A 23040-nucleotide genomic window follows, 5' to 3' on the forward strand; every position below is an offset into this window, starting at 1 on the left:
ATCTCTCCTTCTACCCACCTCCCAGTCTCCCTCTCTCCCCCTTCCTGGTTGCCTATCTCCAATCTTCCACTGGTCCTAGTCACCCCCTTTCCCCAGACCGCAATCCTCAACCTGCTTACATACGCATGCACAAAATAAAGCAGGGCATAATGTATGTGTGCTGCTGTCAGCAAACACAATCTAAAAGATGTGCATTCAAATCACTGCAATTTGTTAAATAATGACTGCAGGACAAGACACAAAGGTTCAACCTCATAGAAGCAATTCTTATGATTCATAGCAAAATGTCTTCAAAACAGTTGCTCAATAGATGGAAGGTGTTTCTGGGAAGCAAAAGCTTGCAATTAAAAAAGTAAGAAGCCTCTTTTGTTTGTTCTGGGCAAATGAATTGGGATTGGATAAGTGGTCATCTTCATTAACTGCTTTATGATCTAATCCTTCAACCTTCATGATGCACCTGGAGTTCAAGATAATTGTCTTTTCTTCACTGGAAGCTGGGTTACTTAGTCACTGCAAGTCCCAAAAGTGATGGGAATTTCAAAATTTATTTGATTTGAAAATATGTTGTAAACCGCAGTGAAGTCACCTATTTAATTGGCTGCTCAGTGGCAAAGCAAGCTGCTCCTGGCACATTTTAGCACAAACCTGTCTTGAGTGAAACAAAGGTAATAACAGGAGGCTCATTGACTGAACTTGCTTGCAGCAGCATGTTGTCAGTAGTCAGTTAACATAAAGGCCTCATATTTCATTCACTGGGTGTGCCATCCAATCAGGCACTGTGGGAGCATTCTAAATTTCAAATCTGTTAATTTAGCAGCAATAAACTGCTGCTGGCAGTTTTAATCAGCAAGACATTCTCAAGTCATCTTTGCCTCAAGGCAGTTTCTTTATTAGAAGAAAGAAAGTTAATCAAGAGAGGCATAAAATATTGCAAAGTGGGAATGGTTTTGAAACCTGCTTCATATTAAAATAAAAAGGATAGGAGTTTATATATCAAATAGGTTTGCAGAAAACCATCCCGACAGGGTAACTATGGATTTTTATTCATTGGACATTAGTTCTGTTTCTCCTACCATTGTTTGCTTTTTTCACGTCGTGTGAATCTTCTCTCTCATTACTAGAAGGGTGGGAACAAATGTTGCGTTTCTGAGTATTTTCTTGGTGCCGTCTGGTGATGCTTTGATCTGCAAATCTGATGTTGTTGCACCACTTTCGAAAAATTATTATTCTTTGGATGTGGGCATCATCAACTGGACCAGAATTTATTGCCCATTTCTGGTTTTCTTTATGAAGATGATGATGAACTGTCTTATTATTAAACCACTGCATTCCTGGTGGTGTTATGTATACCTACAATGCTATTAGAAAACAAATGAAATGGGTGAATGAAAACCATCGATGATGGTTAGCATATATGAACACTTTTTGAACTTGAAGAATGTTATAGATATAGGCATCAATGAGACTTTTGGGAATCATGTCTGGAACAGGTGTTATTGAAATGCTAAAGAGGAGACTAAGGCTGTACTGTGGTTTACATGTGATTGCACTGGTTGTCTCTAAAGGTAGAGTCATCAGACAAATATGTTTTGAACAGTATACTTACAAGAATGAGGAGTCAGGAGGAATTGGAATTCTGCATTGCAAGCTCCTAGCCTGTTCCCATCCAGTTTTTCCCCCTCTCACCCTACAACCACAACCACTCTCTCATCTGCTGTCTTTTTCCTTCTTGGTAGCAGAGATCACAGTGTACTTTGTAGATGGCACACAATAAACTTGTCAAGGAGGGAGTGTATGTTTAAGATCTTAAGAAGGTTTAAGATCGTGGATAGGGTGCCAGTTAAATGGCATGTATTGTCCTGAATGGCATGAGGCTTTTTGACTGTTGTCACGTCTGTACTCATCCAGGCAACCAGAGTGTACTACTTCATACTTCTGACTTTTGCTTTGTGGATGGTGGACAGACTTTCAGGAGTCAGGAGCTAAATTACTCACTGCAAGACTAAGTCCTATTATTCGTCCAGTGACATCACCACTATGTCACCACTTCCCCCTCCTCTTGTTGACAAAGCATTGATGTGGCTGCTCTGGATGAATTTCTGGTCAATAATAACCTCTGGCATAATTCTAGTGGACAATTAAGTGATCATAGATGCCATTAGTTATCAGGGGGAAATGGTTAGCTTCTTTGTGGTTGGAGATGGTCATTGTGTGGTACTGTGAAAGCTGATCCTGAATCTTTATTCTGTTTTGTTGACTGTTGTCAGCTGTTGCCAGAAAGGAATTCATCCTACAATAGACTTTGAAAAGATGTTCTCTAAAATACTTAACTTCAGTTCTGTAATTATTTTGTTCCTTAAGCTGATCAAGTTGTAAATTTGCTTACTGAGCTAGAAGATTAGTTCTCAGACATTTTGTCACCATGTTTCAGTGCGCCTCCGGTGAAGTGCTGGTGTTCTGTCCTACTTGCTATTTATGTCTCTTGGTCTGTTGTGGTGGGTGATATCACTTCCAGTTCTTTTTCTGAGAGGTTGGTAAATGATGTCGAAATCGATGTGTTTGTTGATGGAGTTTCGGTTTGAACGCCAGGCCTCCAGGAATTCCTGTGCATGTCTTTGTTTAGCCTGTCCCAGGATGGATGTATTGTCCCAGCAAAATGGTGTCCCTCTTCATCAAGCGTATGGATGTTAGTGATCGCTGGCCATGTCTTTTGGTGGCTAGTTGGTGTTCATGAATCCTGGTGGCTAGTAGTTTCCTGCCTGTCTGTCCAATGTAATGTTTGTTGCAGTCCTTGCAAGGTATTTTGTATGTGACGTTCGTTCTGCTGGTTGTTGGTATGGGGTCCTTTAAATTCATCAGGAGTTCTTTCAATTGGTGGTAGGTTTATGGGCTACCATGATGCCAAGGGGCTGGTGTAGTCTGGTCGTCACTTCCGAGATGTCTTTAATGTATGGCAGGGTGGTGAGAGTTTCTGGGCATGTTGTGTCTTCTTATTTAGGTTTGTGATGTAGGAATCGGTGGACTGCGTTTATCGGGTACCCGTTACTCCTGAATACATTGTACAGGTGTTTTTTCTCGGCTTCTCTTCGTTCCTGGTGGCAGCAGTGTGTTGTGGCTCATTTAAATGATATCCTCATGCAGCTCTGTTGTAGGTGTTGGGATGATTGCTCCTGTAGTTGAGTATCCATTCAGTGTGTGTAGCTTTCCTGTCGACATTGGTCTGTAGCTCTCCATTGACTTTGCGTTCTGAGAAGGGGAGTCTTTATTGTTCTCTTCCTCTTTGGTGAACTTTATACTGATGAGGATGTTGTTTATGTGTTTGTGGGTTTCTTCTAATTTGTTGTGTTTCGTGATGACAAAGGTGTCATCCAGTTTGACTGGGACAATACATCCATCCTGGCACAGGCTAAATAAAGTCTCACACACAGGAATTCCTTGAGGACTGGCATTCAAACTGAAACTCCATTAACCCATTTACCAACCTTTCAGAAAAAGAACCGGAAGTGATATCACCCATCACAACAAACCAAGTCAGATAATTAGCAAGTGGGACAGAACACCAGCACTTCACCAGACACTCACTGATGATGTTACCGAGAATGGTGACGAAACATCTGAGAACAAATCTACCAGCTCAAACAAATGTACAACCTGAGCTACAAGTCTTCTCCAAATTCCTTGAGCTGAGTTTTAATTCCATTTTATTAATTCTGTTTTGTCAGCTGATTTCAGAGGAACATGACAACTCTGAAGTAGACAAAAGCCTTACATGGAATTATGAAATCCCTACTTTAATCCAAGAAAGCATTGGCAATGCCAGAATGGTACCAACGAAAGCAGTAACAATATGGATTGATCCATTGGATGCAACTCAGGAATATACAGGTGAGTATTAGTCATCATTCTTTGGCATATGCAATGTTCATACATTATTATTATTATTGGTATTATTATGTCAACTTGCACATTTGATATGAAGTTATTAATAGCTGTTGGAATTAAACCTGCAAGCTTGTTTTAAAATAACTATTAGAAAGAAAATCAGATTTACCCTAATCTCCGTACCAGAAAGAAACTGAGCATTTGATCACATTGTAAAATGCTTAAAACATTAGCAGGCGTCAATGACATTAAATGGTGTAATTTGGAATGATTCCTGATTGTAGATGATTATGTTCGAGAAGTCAAGCATTCAAAAGTGAGCGCAGCTTGTTAAATTTGTGAAAACTCTCAAGAGCATTCAACAGTAATCACGGCATGTTAAATGTGTGTATACAGGCATCAAATGCCCAAATAAGCAAATCTTTTTATGGATATGTAGTTATTGGAATGAGGTCAGCCAGATGGACTTTATAGAAGGTGAGTTCCCTAATTGGGGCTGGTAACCTGGTCCAATCAGGGAGTCCTAGCTGATGGATATAAACAGCATTGCCAGGGGTTCTGCTCACTCCAGGTACCAGCTCTGAGCTAGCTGGACCAGTGTTGGGTACAATGCATGTGTGAATAAAGAATGACTTGTAGATGGGATACCAGCCTTCATGGTGTTATTTCAGCAGCAATGAGAGAATAGCACACCCCGGATGAAATTCACCTGTAACAGTCATCTTTGAGTTGGGTAAGCATTTCTGGCATCATGCCACTATTTTGAACACTTTTTTTTAAGATTACTTGCAGTGTGGAAACAGGCCCTTAGGCCCAACAAGTCCACACCGACCCTCTGAAGAGCAACCCACTCAGACCCATCTTCCTCTGATTAATGCACCTAACACTACGGGCAATTTAGCATGGCCAATTCACCTGACCTGCACATTTTTGGACTGTGGGAGGAAACTGGAGCACCCGGAGGAAACCCACGTAGACACTGGGAGAATGCGCAAACACCACACAGACAGTTGTCTGAGGCGGGAATTGAACTCGGGTCACTGGCGGTGAGACAGCAGTGCTAACCACTGTGCCACCATGCCGCCCACATGATGACACTTGACTCATTCAATCCCGCTCTAGGGATCTAGGGCAGCTGGCCATTGTAGTTGCTGCTGGTATGTGGACTTGAGAAGGCAAAAGAGTCCCACTGGACCTAAACTGAGTAAAAGGCGTCATTGGCCGGTAGTCAGGAGAGTGCAGACCCTGGAATGTCACCCTACAATTGGTTTTTAACAATTAAATTGCTTCGCAACATCTAAATCAGAACCAATCAAAATAAACATCTGGTTAAATAGTCACCCAGTTCTAATGGAGGTTGATACTGGTGCGATTGTATCAGTGATTGCAAAACAGTCTTTACCAAAATTCGCTCTGGACTCAAACCTTGAGTTTGCATAAGACCTTGGCTAGATTGGGGAACCTTTACAGATTAAGGGTACAACTTCCGGTCTATAAAGAAAAGCAGCTGGTTCAGTTCCCACTGATTGTAGTAAAAAGCTCAAGCCCAAGGCTGATGGGGTGAAATTGGTTGAGAAAGGTTCAACTTGATTGGTTGAACATTTATCTTTTGGTAAATGGCTGCCTGAATGAAGTCCTAATTAAATACCAGATGTTTTTCAGTACGGTATAGGGGCTATCAAAGGAGCCAAGCCTACCTTACATGTTGATCAGGAAGCAATTTCATGATTCTACAAGGACCACCCTGTACTAACTTCGGTGTAAGCCAAGATGGCAGTGGAGTAGGACACTCTAGCTGGAGCTTATCAGCTCAGCCATTCTTCTTCTTTTCTTCTTTTTCTTCCTCTTAGTGCCCTTTTCTTTCTTCTTCACTCCAAGCCTCCGGCAATGACTCTTAGTGTGGTGCAGCGGCCTCCCAGTTTGTTGTGGCGACCTCCTCGCCTGGCCTGGCACAACAGTCCTGGTGTGGCGGCCTCCCCACCTATTGTAGCAGCCTCTTGGCCTCTCACTAAGATCGCCTGGCGTGGCATGACGAACTCTTGTTATGGCATGGTGGCCAACCCGTCTGGCGTGCTGGCCTTCCCGGCACAGCATCTTCTCAGTCTGGCATGGCAGTTTGATATGATCTCTCAGCATCCTGGTCCTCAGGGTGGAGCCTGGATCAGTGTGGACCCAGGCTGCAGTGTAGTTTAGAAGCTAGGTGTCAGCATGGTCTGTTGTTCTGAAGTTTTATTTCTGTGATGCTGGACATTTTATAGCTCGATTGTCTAAGATCTTGTAACTAGAGAAGCTGTACCTAGTTACTTTTGTCCCGAAGTCAGCGCTATAAGTGGCAATGTATAAACTTTTCACGGTACTCATTGAGTATATGTGACAGTGATTCTAATTCCAATTCTACCATCATCAAACCAGTCCAGTCTGTGGAATGGGCAGCACTGGTTATACCGATTGTGAAGCCTAAAGGGTTGGTTAACCATTATGGGGATTTTGAACAAATGATAAACTGCTTTTCAGAGCTGGATAAAAACACATTCCCTTGCATAGGGGACTTACACACAAAACTAGTAGGGGGTGCTGTTCTTCACAAAACTGGACATGAGCCATCAGTACCTGCAATCGCGACTAGATGAGGATGCTGAGAGTTATGTTACAATTAATACCCACAAAGGTTTGTACCAATATATGAGATTGTCTTTTGGGGTATCATCAGCCTGTGCTATTTTCCAGTGGACAATGGCAAACATTTTACAAGGTCTACCCCAGGCCGCCATTTATCTGGATGACGTGCTAATCACTGGGAAGACCAATACAGAACACAATAAGAATTTGGACACAGACCTTATATATTCCTCTAAGGCAGGTGCATGTCCTATTAAGGAAATATATGCAGTCGAGGCAGCCTGAATATTCTACTTGGGATACAGAATCAGGTTACACCTGTTGCAAGTTAAAGTGAGGACAATCAAAGGTATCCTGGTTCCCATGTCTGTACCTGAGTTTTCAGTCTTTCCTTGGGTTGGTGAATTATTACAGAAAGTTCATACGTAACCTGGCCTTCATTCTGGCACTCTTACACCTGCTATTGAAAAAGGGTCAGCCTTGAAATGATCTCGTAACCAAGATGTATCCTTAAGGAAAGTGAAGAAGCAGCTATCATCGTCGATGGTGATGGCACACTGTAATCCCAAGTGAGATGTGGTACTGATACGCAATGCCTCCCTGTACAGTATTGAGATAGTGTTGGTTCACTGGTGGCCGGGTGGAGAGGAACAGCCTATAACATATGCTTCCTGGACTTTGGCTTGCACCAAACGAAAATACAGATACAGAAGGAAAGTTTGGTCGCCATCTTTAGTGTGAGAACGTTTGACTAATACCTTTATGGATGCAAATTTGTAATTGGAACAGACCACAAACCCCTGCTAGGGCTACTCAAGGAGGACAGGGCATTGCTGCCTACAGCTTCTGGTCAAATTCGGTGGTGGGCTCTTATTCTGAGTGCATACAATTACAAGTTGGAACATTGTCTAGGAGACCAAGTGGCAAATATGGGCCCCCTGAACCACTTCCCATTGGTGGATACATCATCAATGGTGGCGCCATGCGAAGAGTCTGTTCTGGTTTTGAACTTTCTCGATACCCTTCAGTCACTGCTGACAATATCAGACAATGGACACACAAATATCCATCCTGGTGAAACTAAAACAGTTGGTGGTGATGGGGGAAACAAAAGGGGCATCACAACCAGAATCGAAACCTTTCTGGACCTGGCGAGATCAGATCACCGTGGGGGATAACATTTTATTATGGAGAGCAAGAGTGATTATCCTGAGCAAAAGTTGCCTCCAGGTTTAGGATGAACTCCACCAGAGGTCATCCAGGAGCTTCCAAATGAAGATGTTGATGGGAAGCTAATTCTGGTGCCCAGGATTGGATGCCAACATAGCTACATTGATGGGGCAGTGCTCAGAGAGCCAACAAGGACTCCCAGCAGTTCCCCCACATTTGTGGGAATGGCAGGTAAACCCTGGACATGGTTACATGTCGATTTCCATGGGCTCTATGTGCTTAGTTATTGTGGATCACAATTCAAAGTGGTTTGGATGTGCATATCAGATGAACATGGGGATTACCATTGAAATGTTCAAGCATCTTTTGCAATACATGGACTTAGAGGTGTTTATCACAGATAGCAGGACATCATTTTCCAGAAGGGAATTTGAGTATTTTCTAAAGTCGAATGGCATTCAACGTCCAATGGTCTAGCAGAAAGAGCAGTCCAAATTTTGCAGGAAGACTTAAAGAAGCAGCCTACAGCTTCGCTCTTTACGAAACTGTTCCAGTTCATATTTGATTATCGGACCATCCTCATGCAACTGCAAGTATAGCTCGAGCAGACAGCTAATGGGGAGAAGTCTGCACCCAATTAAACCTGATGTTTTCAAACCTCGGAGGAGGGGGAAATGGCATCAAGAAAGCCAGTGCTGGACACAAGACTCCTCTAAGCACAAGAGGTAGTTTACTTCAGGGATTGAAGTTTGGTGTTGAAATCACAGGAATGGCCCTGCATGGGTAAGAGGGATGAGGTCACCACGAGGTCAAGTCCCATGACATACAAAGTTTGGGAAGGTGAGGCAGTCCCAAACAAGCATGTGGATCCCATGGAAGCAGAAAATTTGCATACAGGACAAGAGCAAAACATACCGGTCTCCTCAGAACATCTCGCAAGGCTGTCAGGGGTCCTCCCCCTTCATCTAGTGTCAAGGAAACCTATGAGGACACGATAGACATGGCAGATATTGCAGCCTTGACACCATTAACCACCTGAAGGAGATGAATTTCTTCCCCGGAGCTCTGGGCACAAATGGTAGGCAATGGTCCAATACATGCCTGCCAGTATCCGAGGCAGGGTCGGAGAAACCGAACCTGGTGCTGAAACACACCAGCAGAAGCTATCGGAAAACAAACGGGTCTACATCCCAGGGCTTAGATGGGGAGGAATGTAGTGATTGGAATGAGGTCAGGCAGATGGACCTTATAGTATATGAGTTCCTTGATTGGACTAGGATAACAGCGCCAATCAGAGACTCCTGGCTGACAGATATAAACTAGAGTGTCAGGGGTTCTGCTCACTCTAGGAGCCGTCTCTGAGCTAGCTGGGTCAGTGTTACGTACTATACGCGTATAAATAATGGGTGATTTGGTGACAGGCTACCAGCCTTTGTGGAGTTATTTCAGAATATTTCAAAATTTGTTCCAGCACCTTCTCGTACCCTTTCCATTTTAATTGGCATGCAACCCTGCCTTTTCATCATTCTCTAGCACCACGGTGTTATTCCACTAGGGTGTCTTCTCATGAGGAAAAGTTTGACAGGCTGGAATACATCCACCAGGTTTAGAATAAAAGGGAATGATCTTGTTGGAATGTGGAAGATTCTGAGAGGACTTGACAGGGTGGATGCTGAAAGGGTGTTTCTTGTTGTGAAGATGCAGGACCGGAAGATGACTGGTAGTCTTTGATCTAAAGCCAGGAAGTACAAGTGCAAAAAAGACAGAAAAAGAAAGCATTGAAAACTGATAGAAATTGAAAGATGCTAATTTCTACTTGGTGCAACTCTTTATTCATTAAACTCATCATAGATGTCAGTTGAATTGAAAATAGGGGATAAGCTGTTTTGATGTTCTTTTCTCAGAGGTGTGGCTCTGCTTTATTTAGATATCGATTTCTAAGTGATTTAGGTAAAATGGAATATTGTTGTATTTCTCCCTGTACTATATTTCCAAAAAAGCCCCTTTTATGTATATGTAAGGCAAATATATTGATAATACTTATAGACTCATATGGCATGGAATTTAACCCTTCAGTTTAACCTGTCCATGCTGAATATAATCCCAAACTAAATTAGTCCCACCTGCCTGCTCCGGACCCATAGCCCTCCAAACCTTTTTTATCCATGTACTTATCCAAATGTCTTTTGAATGTTGTAATTGTGCCCACATACGTCACTTCCTCAGGAAATTCATTCCACACATGAACCACCCTCTGTGTAAACAAATTGGCTATCATGTCTTTTTTTAAATCTCTCTTCTCTCACCTTATAAAATTGCCCCCTAGTCTTGAAATCCCCCATTCTGGGGAAAAGACAATTAGCATTAACTCTATTTTACCCTTTATTATTTTAGAAACTTACGTAAGGTTGCCTTTTAATCTCTTCCTCTCTTGTGGAAAAATATCCCAGCCTCTCCACCTTTCTTTATAACTCAAACATTCCATATCTGATAGCATTCTGGTACATCTCTTCTGCACCCTGTCCAGCTTAATAATATCCTTCCTATAACTGGGCAACCAGAACTGGACACAATATTCCAGAAGAGGCGTCACCAATGTCCTGTACAACCTTAACATGACTTCCCAACTCCTATACTCAAAGGACTGAGCAATGAAGGCAAAATACCTTTTCAATCACCCCGTTTATATGTGTCACAAACTTCAAAGAATTATGTACCCAAACCCCTAGGTCCCTCTGTTCTAAAACACAGCACAAAGCCCTACCATTAATTGTGTAAGCCCTATCTTTGTTTGTTGTACCTTGCATTTAGCCAGATTGAATTCCATCTGCCATTTTTCAGCCCATTGCCCTATTTGATCAAGTTCCCTTTGTAGTCTTAGAACCTTCTTCACTGTCTACTATGCCACCAAATTTGGTGTCGTCCGCAAACTTACTAACCATGCCTTCTATATTCTCATCCAAGTCATTTATATAAATGACAAACAGAAGAGGACCCAGAACCGATCCCTGTGGAACACTGCTGGTCACAGGCCTCCAGTCCGAAAAGCACCCCTCCACCACCACTCTCTGTCTCCTGTTGTTATGCCAATTATGTATCCAATTGGCATGTTCACCTTGAATCTGACATGACCTAACTTTACTAACATGCTTCTTCACTTGTAGTTTATTAGTAATATTTGTTCTTTGAAACCATACGCTGGAGAGAGGCCAATGTAAAACAAGCACTCTCATCAGCAGATTAACAGTGCTGTGAATCAGTCAAATAGAGAACTGACTCATTGAAATAATGAAGAGAGTGGCTACACTATTGGGGTTTAATTCAAATGGAACTAGTCAGTACGGAGATTATTTCCTTTAAATATATCTATTATTTGATTGCTGTGTGACCTGATTTTGTAAAGTTCTGATGCTGTGGTTACAGTAAGTACCATCAGAGTGTTCTGAGTCAATAGTAGTCTTTCATAGACAAAGGGCTGTTCACCCGTTATGCTTTAAAAACGTAAAAACCCAGTTCCCAACAGAATAGAAAGTTTATGTAGGATGTGATTTGTTTCCATAAACACTCTAGATGTTGTCATGTGGCAGAAACAACATGTGAAATTCACTCAGGTATATTTAAATGGAGTTTAAAATAAAGCAAAACCCAACAACAAGACTTGAAAGTCTATCTGTAGAAATTAAATTAGAATTATCCAATTTATTACTTTATGCCTTAAAAAACTCAATGATTTCATTATTGATGGCTATGTATTAAGTTACACTGATCAAAAATAACCTCTTTATTTGAGTGCCTTTGTTTCTTTCTAAATTCATTCTTGGGATGAGTGCGTGATGATTCTGCTCCTTTAACAAGGTTATACTGTCCTTGGCGCTTTTTTCAGGGAGGTCATAAAAACAGTGATTCTGAAAAGTCTGGTTTGGATGGATTTTAGGGCCAGATTGGTTGTAGCTAACAGATACTGCCTCAGGCAAAACACTTTCAAGGTTAAAAAAAACACTGTACAATGAATGAGGAGTGGCCACTTCTCCCAGTTCAGCTTTTCTCTGGTTAGGTTTTGGCTGTCTGGCTTTTCACTGAAAGCAGTTAGTTTGAGGCTGCTGATCTCAGAAACAGCTGCGTGGAAGAGGGTGTTCCATGCTGCCATCACTCTCACTCTCACTCTCACTCTCACTCTCCTGTGACAGCCTGTGTTTGATTTCACCCTTTTGTGCCAAGGGGTGTTTATGGGAATTGTTACAAGTATTTAGAACAGCATCATTAAGTTGGGATAATCTGTTGGATAGGTTCAGTTACTCTGTATTCTGTTCTCTTTTGTTTGTTTCATTCGGTAACCTTGTAAATAAATTCTGTTTTGTTTGAAGCTAAGTGCTTTGACCAGCTGCATCTCTCCTGGGATATCCACTGCACACCTGCTTAAAACAGCTAGCAAAGTTAGAGTCCGGGCTACTTTCTTGAAATATTGTGAGGGGGTCTGGCCTGATCCATAACAAGTGTCACCTGCATTCATTGCTTAGCTCGAATGACCTTGCATAAGGTCATGATGGAAGACCTTTGAACTACTGTGGTGTTGCTCCCCTAAAGTTTCACAAACTATCCTTTTGTTATGATGCCAGCTGATGGTAATACTGGACAAATCAAATCCCAGAATGAAACCTGCTAGATAGATATTAAGCTTTTTCTTGTTTATCATGAGGTCGGTCTCTGAACGTACACTCAAAATACTATTAACATACTGTTAAGGACAGAACATAAAAGTTGATTATACAAAAGAAAACCACAAACTAAATTACACCATACAAGAATTATTGAAATGATCTCATTACAAAAATCAGAAGGAAAGGTCCATCCCTTTTATCTCAGCAGTGTGCTGCAGACACTCAAATTCCATTGAAATGTAACCCCTAATATGTGTGAAAGCTTCTTACTTGTCTGACGGGTGTAAACAGTTTCCTTTAGGCAAGATTCGGTGCATTTACTTGTAGCTGTTTTCTTTGGTTATATTTCTCCTGAGACCTTTAACTCAAGCTGCTAACCCAGCTCACTTATTAATTAACGTGAATTCCCTAATCTCATACCTTTAGCAACTTTATAGGATGTCTCCCTGTCTGACACTTATGTTGCTTTCTGTTTCTACAACTTTCTTATAAATTCATAGAATCTCTACACTGTGGAAGCAGGCCATTCAGCTCATTGAGTCCATACTGATCTTCCAATGAACTTCTACTCGAGATCCACAAGCCTGACTACCCCGGCCAACCTATCATCTCAGCCTCCTCCTGCCCCACCGAATTCATCTCTATATACCTTGATATTTTCCTATTCCCCCTCTTTCTCCACACCCCCCCCGCCCCATCCAGGAACTCCCCACATAAGTTTGGGATACCACCCACGCCCTCCACCTCCTCCTAGACTTCAGTTTCCTTGGCCTCCAACACCTCATCTTCACCATGGACATCCAGTCCCGCTACACCTCCATCTGCCATGACCAGGGCCTCCAAGCCCTCCGTTTCTTCCTCTCCCGACGTCCCCACCAGTACCCTTCCACTGACACATTCATTCGTTTGGTTGAACTGTCCTCACCCTTAATAATTTTTCTTTCAAATCCTCCCACTTCCTCCAGATGAAAGGGGTAGCCATGGGCTCCCGCATGGGTCCCAGCTATGCCTGTATCTTTGTCAGCTCCACAGAATAGTCTATCTTCCACAGTTACACTTTTTCCTCTGCTACATTGATGACTGTATCAGTGCCACCTCGTGCTCCCACGAGGAGGTCAAACAGTTCATCAACTTTACCAACACATTCCACCCTGACCCCTCCCTCCCCTCTCCATCAACAGTGACCAACTCAACAATGACATTTTCTACAAACCCACCAACTCCCACAGCTACCTGGATTACACCACCTCCCACCCTGCCTCTTGTAAAAATGCTATCCCTTATTCCCAATTCCTCCGCCTCTCCCACATCTGCTCCCAGAAGGACCAGTTCCACCCCAGAACATACCAGATGGCCTCCTTCTTTAAAGACCACAATTTCCCCTCCCACGTAGTTGATGATGCTCTCCAGTGCATCTCATTCACATCCCACACCTCCGCCCTCGAATCCCACCCTTCCAACCGCAAAAGGACAGACCCCCCTCCCGCGGTCCTCACCTTCCACCCACCATCCTCCATGTACATTGCATCATCCTCCCCCATTTCTGCCACCTACAAACGGACCCCACCACCAGAGATATATTTCCCTCCTCACTCCTATCCGCTTTCTGTAAAGAACGTTCCCTCCGTTCATTCCATGCCCCCTTACAATCCACCCTCCCCTCTCGGCACCGTCCCCTGCCATTGCAGGAATTGCAAATCCTGCGTCCACATCTCCCTCCTCACCTCCATCTAAAGGCCCCAAAGGAGCCTTCCATGTTAATCAAAGTTTTACCTGCACTTCCATACATGTCATTTACTATATCTGTTGCTCCCAATGCGGTCTCCTCTACACATGGAGACAGGATGCCTGCTCGCAGAGCGCTCTAGAGAACATTTCCGAGACACCCGCACCAACTAACCCCACCGCCCCATGGCTGAACACTTCTATTCCCCCTCCCACTTTGCTGGGGGCATGCAGGTCTTGGGCCTCCTCCATCGCCAGTTCCTCACCATGCCTGGAGGAAGAACGCCTTATCTTCCACCTCAGGACCCTCCAACCCCCTGGCATCAATGTGGATTTCACCAGTTTTGTTATTTCCCTCCCCCTACCTTATTCCAGTTCCAACCTTCCAGCTCAACACTGCCCTCATGACCTGCCCTACCTGTCCAACGTCCTTCCCACCTCTCCACTCCACTCTCCCCTCTGACCCATCACCTTTACCCACACCTCCATCCACCTATCACACTCTCAGATACCTTCCCCCAACCCCACTCCCCTCCCATTTATCACTCTGCCCCCAAGGCTCCCAGCCTCATTCCTGGTGAAGGGTCTTTGTCCGAAATGTTGATTTTCCTGCTCCTTGGATGCTGCCTGATTTGCTGTGCTTTTCCAACACCACACACTCAGCTCTAGTCTCCAGCATCTGCAGTCCTCACTTTCGCCAAAGAACATCCCACCTAAACCCGCCCAGCCTACTCTGTCCCTGTAACCCTACAATTCGTTGGCTAATCCAACTAACCTGCATATCCGTGGGCATTGAGTAATTGAACATGACCAGTCCACAGATTCTGCACATCTTTGGACTATGGGAGGAAATCAGAGCACCTGGAGGAAACCCAAGCAGACGCAAGAAGAACGTGCAAACTTCACACAGATAGTCAACCGAAGCTGGAATCAAACCAGCCTCCTGGCACTGTGAGGCAGCATTGCTAACGATTAACATGCTGCCCTTATCAAGACCTCTTCCCCAGCCCCGACTGCCTGGAGGCTGCTAACAACAGCATCTCTGCTTTAATGAACTCTTCTCTCTGCATGAATCTTTTTCTTGCCCCTTCTCTTTTTCTCTGGGTCACAAAACCCAGTTCAGCAAACACCTGAACAATTTTCTCCCTATGCAACATACTTTTACTTTAGGTAAAGTCACATAACCTTTTGTGAACATAGTTTTGAACTCACTGTTCAAAATGACTTTCTGTCCTTATTTTTAAAAGACAGAACTTAAAAAAAAAGTGCTCTGAACTGAAAACTAATGCCAATTTCTCCTCCACATATTGTTCCCAAATAACAATATGTTATGAGCCACCACCACAATTATTGAACAAAATGCATAATAAAATAATCCCTGATTGGTGTTCCAGAGATGTTCCGTGATCAATTTGCAAAACATGGTGGAATATTATAAAATCTCCTCCATCTCTTTTTTCTTTGACTAATTGTCTTTTATTTCAGACATGCTCTAATGGGTGTCATTTCAATATGTGAAGGAATTAATTTGGCAAGATGCTATGATAAACATGAATAATTGTACTTTTAAATAAATCTGTGATGTTGTACAATTTATTAGCCATCGATAATGTTTTGATACATTAAGATAAAATCACATTGAACAGTGAATGCATTTCTCTTCTTTTTTAAATTACTTTTGATATTTCAGTTTACAGCTCTGCATCTTTTGTATTTCACAGAGGATCTGAAAAATTATGTAACCACTATGGTGTGTATAGCTGTACATGGAAAGCCAATCATTGGAGTTATACATAAACCCTTTTCAAAATACACAGGTAAGTTATTGAAATAAAAGAAATTAGTTCATGTGATAGAAAGAAAGTTGTTAAGAAAAATACCATTTGAATTGTTATGTATTTATTCTGATATATGTAGATTATGCACTTCAGTAGCTTTCCTTGGCTTTCTCCTCAGAACTTTGTTGGGCCGAAGGGCCTGTTTCCACACTGTAAGTAATCTAATCTAATCTAAAACTCAATGAGAAAACCAAGGAAAGCTGAGACTCATATTGTATAACTATGGAGCCTAGAATTTACCATTGCTAAAGTCAAAACAGATGCTAGATTAAAATCAATCTACATTTCACCATAAAACACATTAGTCTAACGTTCTCTCCTGAGTCAGGAGCACAGCTTTGGGACAATACCCAGCCCTGCAAATCCAAAGACCTAGAACTTCAGATTTCCAGGACTGGGTTTTATGGGAGTCATGGTGGCCCACCTGCAAAGAATTCAGTGTTGAGGAGAAAGTGAGGATTGCAGATGCTGGAGAATCAGAGTCAAAACGAGTGGCGTTAGGAAAGTACAGCAGGTCAGGCAGTACGCACAGGTTTGGCACGGTGGCTCAGTGGTTAGCACTGCAGCCTCACAGTGCCAGGGACCCGGGTTTGATTCCAGCCTCGGGCAACTGTCTGTGTGGAGTGTGCACATTCTCCTCGTGTCTGTGTGGGTTTCCTCCGGGTGGGGTTGTTTGGTGCGAATGTCCCAGATACATTCCCTGAAATGGTCTGCAAGTTGGAGACATTAAGGGTGAGGACCAGTTCCACCAATTGAATGATCATGTCAGTGGAGGGGGACTGGTTAGATCAGCAGGAGAGGTAAAAATGGAGGGCTGGTAGGTCTTCGCCGTGGGGCATGGACATATGCAGGGATTGGATGTCCATGGTGAAGATGAGGTATTGGGGAGCGGCAATCAAAAGTCATGGAGGCATTGGAGGGTGTGGGTAGTCTCCTGGATGTATGTGGGGCATGTTGAGATGTGAGGAGATGCATTCAGTGGGGCAAGAGCAGGGAGAGACAATAGGACAACAGGGGCAGTTAGGTTTGTGGATTTTGAGTAAGATGTAGAACTGGGTGGTGTGGGGTTGGAGAACTGAGGTTGAAGCCTGTGGATGCGAGATCCCCTCAGGTGATGAGGTTGTGAATGGTGTGGGAGATGATGGTTTGGTGATGGGAGGTAAGGTTGTGGTCAAGGGGGCGGTGTCAGTGAGTTGGTGCTGGCTTCGGTGAGGTAGAGGTCAGTGTGCCATATTCCCACTGTGCCCCCCCACCCTTGTCAGGTGATTTGATGATGAGGTTGAGTTTGGAGTGGAGGGCCTGGTGGACTGCGCATTGTGAGGGTGAAAAGTTAGTGGGTGAGAGGAGTGGACAGGTTGAGGTGGTCAATGTCACGACAGCAGTTGGAGATAAAGAGGTCGAGGAAGGGTAAGAGGCCAGCATGGAGGGAAGGAGTTCCGAGAGGACGAAGTATGTTGGAGACAGGAGAAGGGATCCTCTGAGGGTGGGTGGGAGTCAGGATTGAAAAAGTAAGCATGGAATGGAGGCAGCGGAAGCAAAGTTCAGTGTTGCAAGGCGTATGGAATTTGTTGACCCTGGGGGTGTAGTAGGATGAAGAAGAATTCAGTGGTTGCTATTTGCAGAGAAAGACTGGTTGTAAGTCCCACCTCAGTGCCCTGGCATTTTTTCAACAATGTGAAAGAAACAGCAAAACACCTTACACAATTCCTAATCCTCATTCATTCCAACGCATGCCATCTTATGCCCTTTTCTCACTCCAATGAGCCTGTGTACTTGCCATGTCAATATATGCCCATCGCTATAAACATTTATAAATTTTTTGTCAACTTTGTTCAACTCATGCCAACCCATGACTCCCATCTGCCATCCTTCACTCACCCAGTCCATACCATGGGCATCCTCATGACCATGCAGCGAAATAAAATACCATTATTGATAATAAACTATTCATTCCATTGACTTCCTGTATTCCCTTATAAAAGCAATTTGAATTCAAAGTCTCACTTCAAAGAGTTTTAAGCTCTTAGAACTGCCAAACAAACTATGAACTGATAGGCAAACCTCTGTGTGATATTGAATGATTGTGAAACCAATCATGTAGCACTGGTCCTACATTGATAGCAGAAGTATTATGTCAATAGTCAGAGTGAAAAAGCAAGCAACTATTCTTTTTTAAAGACTATAATCAGCTCCTTTTTCAAATATTTGAAGAACAGGAGATCTAACTGACTTGATAGATTTCCTGACAATTCTTTTAACAGTACCAATGAATTCATGCACTGTTTGTACACAACTGTGTCCATTTTTAACAATACCAAAGGGCACCTTACCCCTCTCAGCAGGATCCCATGACTGTGTCAGAAGGAATACCTAATCTGTCTAAAGGAACAGATCTTTCGAACAGACCGCTGTCTCTCTAGGGAACTCTGGTGGCTTTAACCTCCTCCTCCACTTTTATTGTAAAGAGGTTTTGTTAAGACCTTCCCCTAATGAAAATATATCTGACTGAGACAGCTGTACCTTTAACATCTGCAATTACCTCCACCAACTGCAGATCTGAAATTAGAAACCACCTCCCAGTTTCCTCATTGTAAAAATGTTTCAGGGGCGATGGTGGGGGAGCAGGGCATAATTTTCACTGAAGTGGAGAGTCTCTCTACCTACGCAGTAATTCTTGCCATGAATTTAAGTGATGGTGGAAGTAGGGCCCACCCCTGCCAATTCTGGAATTTGGAATAATTAAAGGTAAAGAGTTGATGTAATTAGAGGGGATGTGATGTTCATTCCTCTACACCCTCCCTGAAAGCAACAATGATTATTACATCAAAAGTATATAAACATATAAGAAAGCATAAAAGTCCTGTTAAAGGAATATCCATTTTATTTTTGCCCAAGTGCCTTAATCTTGACTATAAATCTACTTTAGGTGTATTCTTAAAGGCTGACCATGAGACTTGTTTTTGTCCAAACACACGCTTCTTCTCTTTCCCTCACGATCCAGGGCTACTGCGCTGTGACTGAAAGCCAATAATTGTAAGGAGTGACTAGTCAGTTGAGGGCCACTGGACTCCCAATAAGCACCAGACTACTTTCTATTGAGCACCATTCTGTCGAAGTGAAGATCAGGATGTATGCAGTGTAATTTTTTATTATTCAATCAGGGATGTGAGCTTTGGTGGCTGGGCCATCGTTTATTGCCCATTCCTAGTTGTCCTTCCGAAGGTGGAGGTGATTCGCTTTTTTGACCCCCCCCCCCCCCCCCCCCCCCCCCCCCCCCCCCCCGCTGTCCATTTGCTATAATTACACCCATTGTGCTGTTAAGAAAAGAGTTCCAGGTTTTTTTTCCAGCAACCGTAGATAGAAGGTAATATATTTCTAAGGCGAAATGGTGACTGGCTTCAAAGAGAAATTGCAGGTGGTGATATTCCTATGATTATGCTGCTTTTGTCCTTCTCGCGGTAGAGGATGTGGTTTTGGAAGGTGCTGTTTAAAGGAGCCTTGGTAAATTTCTGCAGCATATCTTATCGATGAAATATTGCTACAAATGTGTATCATATGGTGAAGGGTATGATTTTTGCTACACCTTCAAACAATCAAGTATTTTCCTTTGACCTGTATAGCATCAGGTTTTTGTTTTCAGTTTTGTTGGAGTTGTATTCATCCAGGCAAGTGGAGTGTATTCCATCACATACCTGACCTCTGCCTTGTAGATGGTGGACAGGCTTTGGGGAGTCAGGAGATGAGTTAATTGTCACAGGATTCCTAGCCTCTGCCCTGTTCTTGTAACCACACTATTTATAAGACAAGTCTAGTTCAATTTCTGGTCAGAGGATGGTGATAGTAGGGGATTTAGCAACATTGAATGTCAAGGGGTGATGGTAGATTTTCTTTTGTAGGAGGTGAACATAGCACTTAGGGGGAGAATGTTATTAAAATGTTGCTTAAATTAGAGAAGTTATTCTTTTCATCATTGTATCTAATTCAACATTGAACACTCCTATCTGAGGGATCTTCAAAATCATTGAATACAAAAACTGATTTACTTAACACAAAGAATGATTTTAGCATCAACGTTTATCTCTGAAATTAATTTTATCTTAATTGACAAAATGGTCTCTTTTTTTTATCAGGTGTTTTCAGTGTTGGGTGGAGAAATTCATTTTAGAGCTTAAATGAATGCTTTCTATTGAACTGTTTCCTTCGGCTTTCCATTTGCTTTTAGCATTACTTATCTTGAGTGAAGGACTGACAGAACCACACTTTTCTCTGAGGTGGGAACAAAGAGGACATTCATTACAGCACTGAATCAATGCCAGCCTTGTGTAGTCTAACAGTCTATGCTAAGTTCATACTTTATGAAGAGATTTTTCTGTTTACCAAATGCATAGTATTTTGCTTGTTCTCATTGAAGAGTCGAGAGTTGAGACAAACAAAATGGAAATGCAAAATGTCTGAGGATTTTTATGAGATTTTGTGGGAGAGATGTAGGGCTAAAAGAATTTGCAGAGATAAGGAAAGGTGAGGTTTTAAAATGATCAGGGCGGCACGGTGGCACAGCAGTTAGCACTGCTGTCTCACAACACCAGAGACCCGGGTTCAGTTCCCGGCTCAGGCAACTGTCTGTGTGGAGTTTGCACATTCTCCCCGTGTCTGCGTGGGTCCCCTCCGGGTGCTCCAGTTTCCTTTCACAGTCCAAAAATGTACAGAATATGTGAATTGGCCATGCTAAATCGCCTGTAGTGTTAAGTGTAGGGGAATGGGTCTGGGTGGGTTACTCTTTGGAGGGTTGGTGTGGACTAGTTGGGCCGAAGGGCCTGTTTCCACACTGTAAGTAATCAAATCTAAATTAAACACATTAAAAAAGAATTTTGAGTTGACATTGTTGTGGGACCAGAAAGGAGGAGATAATTGTTGTGATCCAGACTGATTTTAAGACTGGACAGTCAGATCCAAGAGTGAAATCTGGTTTGATAGTTTGTTTTAATTTGGATTTAATGAGGTAGCTTCTCATGTTTAAATGAACAGTCCACCAAAGAGACTCAAAATATACTTGTGATAATTTAAAGGTATTCAACAAGTGCTTCAAAAAAAATTAAACATCTAAACCATCTGGATTCTATTTCATGACAGTCTGTGTGCATTTCCAGAGATGTAAGATGAAAGAGGTCAATTTTCAACTAGTTGTCTAAGCCTGATTCTGCCGTAATGGATTAGGTTTCCATCACAGAATCTACCCACTTTTAACTTCTTACTAATGAGGATTGAGAGATTTCTATTAAGGGTACCTGATTCAACAACTCTGCAATTTAAAATTATTGAGCAATTTTAAAGAAGTTCTGGTATGCACCACACTGCCTGTATATCAAAATATTGGGAAACAGCAAACCAAGAAGATTGTGTTACCGTTTCTTTCATCCCAACATGGAACTTACATTTGAAGAGGCTGTGAAGAAGGCAAATGGTATGTAGGTCTTCATAGCCAGAGGATTCATGTAAAGGAGCAAGGATATCTTGCTGCAATTGTACGGGATGATAGTGAGAGCACACCTGGAGTATTGTGTGCAGTTCTGGTCTCCTTATCTGAGGAAAGTTTTTTTGAACGTGGAAGGAGGTGTATTGAAGGTTTACCAGCATGATTCCAGGGACGGCAGGACTGACATATGAAGAGAGACTGGATTAGTTAGGATTATATTCACTAGATAAAAATGCCAGAGGTTAAAGAATCCATGTTGGGTGAGTCTGAGCTGTGACCGTAGAAGTACGTTTTGCCAAATACCTTATCAAACACTGGGAACAGCAACAAAAGTAATGAAGGTTAACAAGAAAACAGATTAGACCGGAAATCATGTCATAGAGGGGAGCAGGACTTCTTCAAGGTGGGAGTACCTGGAAAAGATGTGACATAGTTAAACAAAAAGCACAAAGAACGATGGATGTGAGAGATCAGAAACAAAAGCAGAAATTGCTGGAGAAACTCAGGTCTGACGGCATCTTTGGAGAGAAAGCAATGTTATCATTTCTGGTTCAGTGATCCTTCTTCAAATTGAACAGAGTCCTCACTTTGAACAACTTCTCCTTTAACTCTTCCCACATTCTTTGAATCAAGGTTGGGGCTAAGGGCCCCAGTTATTCATGCCTCTTTGTAGGATATGTGAAATATTCTTTGTTCCAGTCCCATTTGAGTACCTCCCCACAACTCTTTCTCTGGTACATTGATGATATCATCAGTGCTGCTTCCCTCTTTCAAATGTAATTGAAAATATTTATCAGTTTTGCTTCCAATTTCCATCCTGCTCTCACCTTCACCTGGTCCATTTCTGATTACTACTTTCCCTGCCTTGACATCTGTGTTTCCATTTCTGGGAATAAGCTAATTACCAATATCCACTACAAATCTACCAACTCCCACAGTTACCTTGGCTATGTGTCCTCACACCCTGCTTCCTGTAAAGACTCTATTCCATTCTCCCAGTACCTCCATCTCCCCGGTATGATGCCATATTTGACAAGGGAGCCTTAGAAAAGTCCACTTTCTTCCTCAACTGAGGATTCACACCGCCAAGGTTGACAGGGCCCTAAGCTGTCTTCTCTCGCAATCCTTTGTCTTCACTCCCACAACACTGATAGGTCCTCCTTTGTCCTCATTTTGCACTCTCAGCCTCCACATCCAAAGGATTGTTAGCCGCCATTTCCGCCACCTCTGATGGAGTACTGCCACCAAACCCATATTCCCCTCCCATCCATCATCAGCCTTCTTCAGGGTCTGTTCCCTCCAGGATATACAGGTTTATTCCTCCTTCACTCCCAATGCTTTCCCACACACACCCCCCCACCACCCCCCCCCCCCCCCCCACCATTCCCCCAACAGCACTTTCCCATGCAATCGCAGAAGGTGAAACACTTCTTTCCTCTTCACTATCCAAGGCCCCAGACACACCTTCCAAGTGAAGCATCAATTTACCTGCATTTCAGTTGATCTAATCTCCTGTATTCACTGCTCACAACGTGGTCCCCGCTACATCGCGGGGAGACGAAGCATGGACTGGGTGACTGCTTTACAGAACACCCACGTTCTGTCTACAAAAATGACCCTGAGCTTCTGGTTGCCCGCCACTGAAACACACCACCCTTTTCCCTGGCCAACATTG

The 23040-nt window shown here is 42.9% G+C and overlaps 1 protein-coding gene across 1 annotated transcript in view; it reads left to right on the forward strand.

Moving 5' to 3' along the window:
- Window positions 1-23040, forward strand: part of bpnt2 (3'(2'), 5'-bisphosphate nucleotidase 2) — a 66939-nt gene that overhangs the window by 24072 nt on the left and 19827 nt on the right. The window contains exons 2-3 of the mRNA XM_072556573.1: window positions 3723-3885; window positions 15776-15871. Of these exons, the coding sequence (XP_072412674.1) occupies window positions 3723-3885; window positions 15776-15871 (259 nt within the window). The remainder of the gene's footprint in view (window positions 1-3722; window positions 3886-15775; window positions 15872-23040) is intronic.

Source organism: Chiloscyllium punctatum, chromosome 37 (genome assembly GCF_047496795.1).
Source record: "Chiloscyllium punctatum isolate Juve2018m chromosome 37, sChiPun1.3, whole genome shotgun sequence".
Taxonomy (NCBI): Eukaryota; Metazoa; Chordata; class Chondrichthyes; order Orectolobiformes; family Hemiscylliidae; genus Chiloscyllium; species Chiloscyllium punctatum.